The sequence below is a fragment of the Anoplophora glabripennis genome, unplaced genomic scaffold (genome assembly GCF_000390285.2).
Source record: "Anoplophora glabripennis isolate ALB-LARVAE unplaced genomic scaffold, Agla_2.0 scaffold1, whole genome shotgun sequence".
NCBI lineage: Eukaryota > Metazoa > Arthropoda > Insecta > Coleoptera > Cerambycidae > Anoplophora > Anoplophora glabripennis.
This window is the reverse complement of record NW_019417028.1, coordinates 1,609,362-1,616,648: the sequence shown is the minus strand read 5'-3', so window position 1 is coordinate 1,616,648 and position 7,287 is coordinate 1,609,362. Positions and strand designations below refer to the sequence as shown.

Here is a 7,287-nt window from a genome sequence, read left to right as displayed (position 1 = left end):
TTATACACAATCTACTTAATCTAATAAAAAATAGTTACAAAAAGCCATAAAATTAAAGGATCGATGGTTTATGAACCGCTGTATTTCGGTTTTGTCTCCTGATCGGTAACAGTCCTTATGTAGATAATATCTTCAGGTAGGGGGTTCGGAGGGTTGTCTTCTTCTAAGAAATACGAGCTGGCAATAGCTAATACAGATCCTGAAACAATAAATAAGCATTAGATATATTTTTACAACAAAAAAATTATTACAGATCGAAAATCAAATATGTTCACTGAAAGTTCAAGCACCACCCTCTACATCCACAAATTTTGACCCAGGACACTATCAAACGGTCATTCCGTCTCGCCTAGATTGCTCTACTCTGCCATTACTGTACAGTCCATCACGAAACACCCTATATATCAACACAAATGCTATAAAAATGCTTTCGATTACTTACCGTTGTGGCCAAAACTGAGAGAAGTCACTGAAGTGTGGTATTGATGAAACTGGCATAACCTCTTTTTGTTAAACCCATCCCAAATGTTTACATATCCATCAGATCCTCCCGTTGCGAAAGTGTTGTGAATGGGATGAAAACTAAAATAACCAAACATAAAAATGAATTAACTTCGCAAAACAATTCTAATTGGAAAAAAATCATACCTAATTGCATTAACAGGGTATATTTTCTCTAGACCATCTTCCTTTATCCGATGGCATTTAAAGGCATACTTCTTCTTCTGAACTTCTGGGTTGGTATCCAGATACTCCACAGCCACTCTACCTTCGATACTACTAAGTACGTAACCCTGTTTGTTGGGGAAACACCTAATCGCTCGTGTTTGGTACTTCAAGTTAGATTCACGTTTCTGTAAAGTATACGACATATTGCGGATATCCCACACCAATATTTTTCGTCCTGCAGTTCCAACGACTAGTTTTTCACCACATACTCCCATAGTGTACACTTTCTCTCCTTGGTTGTAGCTGCCGCTACATATTGGTGTTCGAGGATCCCACAATTTGAGGTGATGGTCCCAACTTCCCGTTATTATACCATTTACTTCGCTGCAATATTCCACACACTTTATAGCATTGCCGTGGGTGCCCACAATATTCTCTATGAAAAAAACATAATGTATTTTAGTAATTAACTAATTACTTGAGTAAGGTCATACCTTTCGTAGTATTAAAATCAAATGATTTTAAGGTATTATCCAACCCCCCACTATATGAATGCACTGCGTCCTAAACAATAAAAGAAGTAGCAAAGTATATAATTATTATTTCTTACAAACTTACAGTGAAGCAGCAGTCCAGCACCGCAGTGTCATGTGCGTATTTGTGCCTCAAATTATTTGCCGTTACATCGTATAACCTCACATAACCATCCCAAGAACTTACTAATAAAAACTGATTGGTGTTTGGCCCAAATTTAACAGCTGAAACTGCGTCCTCGGGAGCCGATTTCAGTTTATATTCCGTTTGAGACTTCATCATTGAAGTATTTAAAATTGCGGATTAAACAATTTCTTTATATTATCAATTTTAATTATCAATATAAACAAACCCTGACTCCTCAAAGTGAGGTTATGTTATATTAACATTAACAGAAACCAGAAACACAAACCAAAGGCAACGGATCGTGGCAGAATGAGCTAACTTATTGTAGGAGGATACAGGATACACGGCCTACCACACGCGCCATTATTCCATGGCTAGAAATTGGCCTCAATGATTTGGGATCGAGGGGGATTATCCCTCTTTATCCTGCCTCATCTCGTGTAGGCCTGGACAGGCTTCGTAGGTGGGCCCCATCCGTCGTCTACCCCGACCGCAAATGCGGCCGGTGTAGGCGCTTTGTGGGACCTCCTTTTGTCCTGGCTGGGCCCCGCTTCTAGGGCCCTTTCTTCTGGCGCTCTTGGTGTCATGTTTTATAACCATTGAAATAATCAATTTTTTAAATATAATTTAAATTTCTATGAGATATGTGCTGTAAGTAATTAAAGTAGATATACTATAAATTTAACGTGGCCTTTTTAAATTCAATTCTCTACGTGTAGCTAAATAAAATAAATTAATTCTGCTTTAACGATATCATAATTCTGTTCCAATTACCTTTAACTGCAGTATTGTGTCAGAATAGAGAATTATTACGAATTATTATTCAAATATATTTGTTACTACATGAAATGTACTTTGGAATTGAGAGTTATATCCTCTGAAGTCACTTATTAACGGTTTTAATAAACATGCAATTACAGGGGACTGAGACAAAGTAGAATCAAATTTTTGGAAAGAGCGTAAACAAGACTCCTAAATATCGATACTACTTCTCTCTCCCTATACATATAATAATATGTATTTAAAACGAATTTATTTATTTATTTATTTATTTATAATATTGGTATGTTTAAAAAAATCCAAATTATTTATTGGCGCTAGATAATCCATGGCATCGAGATAATAAGTAAAAGAACAAGTTATCGATTCTGTCGGTTGAATGTAGCCAATGATATATGATATGACATATGCATGACAAAGGTGACATTTGTCCTAACCTCTAATTGCAATATTAACTAAGAGCTATATGTGGACTTTTAAGTGAAAATGCTAGAAAAGATAGTACCTATTTCTAGATTAGGTATTTTAGGAAAAAATGTAGGTTTAAAAATAACATTTTATAAGTAATGTTTTAAATACAAATATAATGGATTAAATAAATATCTTTTCTTCAGGTGGTACATTTGAATAAATCTCGGTTATTACATACAACATCAATATGCTGCAAGAACCAAGCTGGCCGATATCGAGTAACCCCCAAAGGCGATTTCCCCTTAACCTATGAAATGGCCAATCCGCCACATCAAATCGCCCATCGTAAATCATGGAATTCTTGGAATACCTGTTAGTATGAACCCAATGTTCATGAATCCAAACTCATGAAATACTTTATTTTAGCTAATATGGCAGGAGGAATTAGACCAGCAGAAACGGCCGTTGAAGACGTTTTTATTAGAAAATTTATGACTGGAACTTGGCACAACTTATTTGTCAGTGAAATCATTATAAAGAGACAGTATAATATCATTCGAATAGCTGGACTTGTTCAGAGATCCGTGAGCGCTAGAAAAATGTACTTTTTGATAGGCTATACAGAAGAATTATTAAGTTTTTGGTTACAATGCCCTATTAGGCTAGAATTGCAGACTGTGGCCGATAAAAAAGATGTAGTGTTCAAATATATTTAAAGTAACATTTGTGTTTAGGTTAATAAAAAATATACATATATGTGTTTAGTGTTCTTATTATTTTACGTATGTAGATAACAAAATGAAAGTGCCAATAAATTTTTCTCCAGATAAGTAAAATATAAATATATTTTTAACAATACATATATATTTAGATAAAAGAAATTAATTGCAGAATATCTCCATTCGTAGTTGTATGAATAAGAAGGAAATGAGGCATGATATATTAATTTTTTAAATAGACCCGAAAACCTATAGGTACAGGGTGATTCAGGGCTAATCTGGATAACTTCAGGAATCGATAAAACAGGTTAAAATAATGTACATTCATCATATAAACTTATTTCCTAAACCGCATCGTTTCGGAGATAGAGGGCGTTGAAGTAGGAATTTTTTTCCCGTTTTTTTCCCCATAACTTTTGAATTTAATTATACTTTTAACGATGATTTTCACAATCATCAGTTTATTCAAATCACCGAGTTTTGTTTTTCATAGTGGTCTATGGTCTATGGATATGATATAACCACATACTTCTATAGATAGATAGGATAGAAGTATGTGCTACGCATGCACCATCACTGCCAAGAACCATCCCAGGATGGGATCACTCTAGAATTTGCCTAGGATATCCCAAAATTGATAGGATCTTCTTGTCTTATTTAAATATCATGAGGATATCCTGAGGACTCAGATCCCCGATTAGGATATATAGGACTAAATGAGGATATCCCAGAGACGTCATGTGCTGTGTGGGTTAGTCCTTCAAAAGTTAAGTTCAGTCCAGTGTCCAGTGCATGTTTAAAATATGTAAAAGCATTTACGTGTCGATTCGTAGATAAAAGATATCATATAACAACCGATAATGATCAACGACCTTCTTTGTATATTTAGATTTTGAATCACTTGAAATCTAGATAAAAAGTAGAATAGGTACCTATAATTAATATAAAAGTAACAATAACATAATTTCTTGGGCATATTTTATAAATAAATGAATATATGAATTTATCGCAATTGAAATTGTTTATTTATCGATTTGAAGTAGGTACAGTTTAAATATTTTTGTACTCTACCTTTTTGTTTTTCAACACTTAGGTAGTTGGGAAAATATGAACTTCGACTTCAATACCTGTATCAAATTAATGAAATATAAATAAAAATGACAAAAAGTAGTTAATTTGTTTATGAGATACCTACAACCAATTTTTTGGTGAATCTTTGTGACATCAAATAAGTTTTTACATAGAATCCAGTGGCGTATGCCATATTTTTTCTTTGCCTATAAGTTTTCGATTTTGTCAAAGTTGATGGCCGATTGTTAAACAAATTAGGTTGGTAGCGGCAAAAAAAAATACTGTCATAATCGGCAACCCGAGTACTTTCCCTGGCAAAAATATTTTATTTGTGAAAGTATGTTAAGTGCATAAGAAATATTATCAAAAGTCAGTGGGTCGCTTGATTTTCAGCGAGCCGTGGCGCGGCGGAAGGGTGGGGGAAGCGAACGACAGCGAGTCCGAAGAAAATGACGATAATATTCATAGTCCTGCCGTTAAATAAGCGAAATTCGCTTGAAAATAATATATTTGACAGTCTGTAACTCCGTTGTTTTTCAACGAATCTTGACGATTTTTTTTTAACTTAAAGCTCTTTTCATAAGCTTTCCGAATATGTAATAATATATAACTATATCACGCTCGTGCGTCGTATATTTCATTTTGCAACTAAGGCCAAAAAATAAAAAAAAATCCAGGTTGCAAATTTGAAATTTCAATGTGTTATTATGAAATCTATCATGAAAAAAAACAGTGCGATTGTGGAAGATCCTCGGGATTGTCCAGACTAATAATTAGTTAATTTGTTTATAAGGCCATAACTTGTAAACTATTCAACTTACTGATTTCATATTTCGTGTGAGTTATTAGACAATGATAAGGAATGAGAGGATGCGATGCCAAAACGTTCTGGTAATAATAACGTATTTTATAAATGTTTAATTCAAAAGTCAAATAAACTTCATCTGTTTATAACTTGATCTAATCAATATTTTTTGACGCTCGAGGGCTAATTTTGTAGGTCTTTTGAAGATGGAAAAAAAAGTGCTTTACTGTTTTCTCGTGGAAATGAACGGAAAAAGGTATAAGCGAAAAATGTGAATTTAAGTAGAAATTATACAATTAACCATCCTGTAAACAATCTTCCCCCCATTTTTATGACTGTGGAAACTAATATGTTATGGTACATAATATTTAGCATCCATAGTGATAAATTCAGCTTGCCGAAACAAAAAGTCGCGTCCAACTTTATATTTCTTGGATTAAGATAATACATTCAGACTAAAGAAATAAAAGATATTTTTACTTATGTTTATCATTACGTCTCCTGAATTTTACACACCTGAATATACAGAACATTCTAGTTGACAAAGTACACATCAAATTTTGATCTTCGAAGAAGGTGTAAACAGATACAAAAACGGCGGTTGATTTAAAAATTACATTTTTCAACTCATTATCGACTCCCAGTAAAACCATTGATAATGATGATGTTAATCATTACACAGGACTATGTAATTAATTAATTTTTATTTTAATATATTATGCAGTTGAATTAAATGATTTATCAATTTTATTGTTGCCATACTGAATTATTTTTAGCTTCCTGATCACAACATGCCACTTTAGAGCAATTCGTGGCAGTCTTATCTTCCAAAGACATCGATTATGTGGCAAGATAAAACGTACTCGAGATTGCAAATTTGGCAGTAGGATTCGCCTATATAAACAACAGAAACCATGAATTTTCACCAAGTCCGTTAAATTTTGACGAGATGGTGCCTTTCCAAGAAACCCAATGCGGTTGCACAGCCAACTACTTGGGTCCTTCCCTTCTAGACGTATGTGCAGGAAGTGCTTTCCTAGTGTTCATGACTCTGGTAGAAAGCGTCATAAGAGACACCTGTACTATCTCCGAAATCTGCGAGCGTATAACACCAACCCTGATCCCCGAAGAAGAATATGACTTCGTCGTGATCGGAGGAGGAAGCGGTGGAGCTGCGGTAGCAGGAAGATTGTCAGAAGTTTCTGATTGGAAGGTATTGCTGATAGAAGCAGGGATAGACGAACCTCCCGCTACTCAGGTACCCATGTACATGATGATCTTCAGCAACGACCAGTTCTCTGACTGGCACTACAAGACCGAACCGGAACCACAAGCTTGTCTAGGTAACGAAGATCAAAGATGTTCTTGGCCTAGGAGTAAAATACTCGGAGGATGCAGCGTCATTAACGGTATGATGCATACAAGAGGTACTCCTGCTGATTTTGACAGTTGGACCGCTGCTGGGAATGAAGGATGGAGCTACGAAGATGTCTTACCGTGGTATAAGTACTTTGAAAACAATCTTCAGGTTGGCACGCTTGTTGATTCAAAATATCATGGAACTGGAGGAGCTGTAACAGTGTCTAGGTTCAACAACCAGCCCGACTTGGCCTGGGATATCTTGAAGGCCGCTGAAGAAGTTGGACTACCTCTGTCGGATGATGTTGATGGGGAGAAACCTACTGGTTTCGTTATTGCACAGGCGGTTAATAAGTAAGTGATATTATTTAATTAAAACAGAAATATATGGTTCCTTATAATAGCACCGTCATGCGTCATCCTAATAGCTAATGGAACAAAAATATGTATGCACCAAGTGTGATATGATCTATGATATTTTAACGATTAAGGAGGTTCGATACCAAAAGAAAAATGGTAAGAATGTTTTCAAAGCAATTGAAATCTGTTAATAAATATGCAAACTGACTTGTGTAAAAATATCAGATCGATTGACAACGTAGTTTTTTTGAAAAATGATTTTAAAAATTATGCTCTTTTACACAGGCTCTTATGGGAGTTGGGAAAAAACTTTAATCAAACGTGAATATTGCTCTTAAAAATGGTTAGGATCGGGAAAATAAAATTGTAATTAAAGAATTAAATATTACTAAACATTTTAAAACAATAAAAATATGCACTTACAATGTAATTATTGAGATAATGGAATGAATA

At 34.6% G+C, this 7,287-nt stretch overlaps 3 protein-coding genes across 3 annotated transcripts in view; 2 read left to right on the top strand and 1 right to left on the bottom strand.

Annotated features, from left to right (window-relative positions):
- LOC108905835 (mitotic checkpoint protein BUB3) lies at window positions 1–1,568 on the bottom strand. The gene is made up of 5 exons (XM_018708907.1): window positions 1,288–1,568; window positions 1,164–1,233; window positions 649–1,105; window positions 443–582; window positions 1–199 (listed from the first exon to the last, which is right to left on the bottom strand). The coding sequence occupies exons 1-5, from the start codon at window positions 1,483–1,485 to the stop codon at window positions 69–71; spliced, it is 996 nt and encodes a 331-aa protein (XP_018564423.1). The 5' UTR covers window positions 1,486–1,568; the 3' UTR covers window positions 1–68.
- A 941-nt stretch (window positions 1,569–2,509) lies between these two features.
- LOC108905915 (28S ribosomal protein S24, mitochondrial) lies at window positions 2,510–3,276 on the top strand. The gene is made up of 3 exons (XM_018709026.1): window positions 2,510–2,646; window positions 2,724–2,892; window positions 2,947–3,276. Exons 1-3 carry the CDS (start codon window positions 2,596–2,598, stop codon window positions 3,234–3,236), a joined length of 510 nt encoding a protein of 169 aa, XP_018564542.1. The 5' UTR covers window positions 2,510–2,595; the 3' UTR covers window positions 3,237–3,276.
- Window positions 3,277–6,029: 2,753 nt separating this feature from the next.
- LOC108915069 (glucose dehydrogenase [FAD, quinone]) overlaps window positions 6,030–7,287 on the top strand; it is a 17,984-nt gene continuing 16,726 nt past the window's right edge. The window contains exon 1 of the mRNA XM_018721060.2: window positions 6,030–6,828. Coding sequence (XP_018576576.1) covers window positions 6,065–6,828 — 764 coding nt within the window. The 5' untranslated portion in view covers window positions 6,030–6,064. The remainder of the gene's footprint in view (window positions 6,829–7,287) is intronic.

What these genes read in the sequence shown, in the direction of transcription:
- LOC108905835 (XM_018708907.1), bottom strand. Translation starts at nt 1,485, where the DNA reads ATGATGAAGTCTCAAACGGAATATAAACTGAAATCGGCTCCCGAGGAC. An exon ending in TACCCTGTTAATGCAATTAG is followed by an intron (nt 583 to 648) that starts GTATGATTTTTT and finishes TGGTTATTTTAG; the next exon opens with TTTTCATCCCATTCACAACA. An exon ending in TCTCAGTTTTGGCCACAACG is followed by an intron (nt 200 to 442) that starts GTAAGTAATCGA and finishes TTATTGTTTCAG; the next exon opens with GATCTGTATTAGCTATTGCC.
- LOC108905915 (XM_018709026.1), top strand. Translation starts at nt 2,596, where the DNA reads ATGCTAGAAAAGATAGTACCTATTTCTAGATTAGGTATTTTAGGAAAA. An exon ending in TAGGTATTTTAGGAAAAAAT is followed by an intron (nt 2,647 to 2,723) that starts GTAGGTTTAAAA and finishes TCTTTTCTTCAG; the next exon opens with GTGGTACATTTGAATAAATC. An exon ending in ATGGAATTCTTGGAATACCT is followed by an intron (nt 2,893 to 2,946) that starts GTTAGTATGAAC and finishes ACTTTATTTTAG; the next exon opens with CTAATATGGCAGGAGGAATT.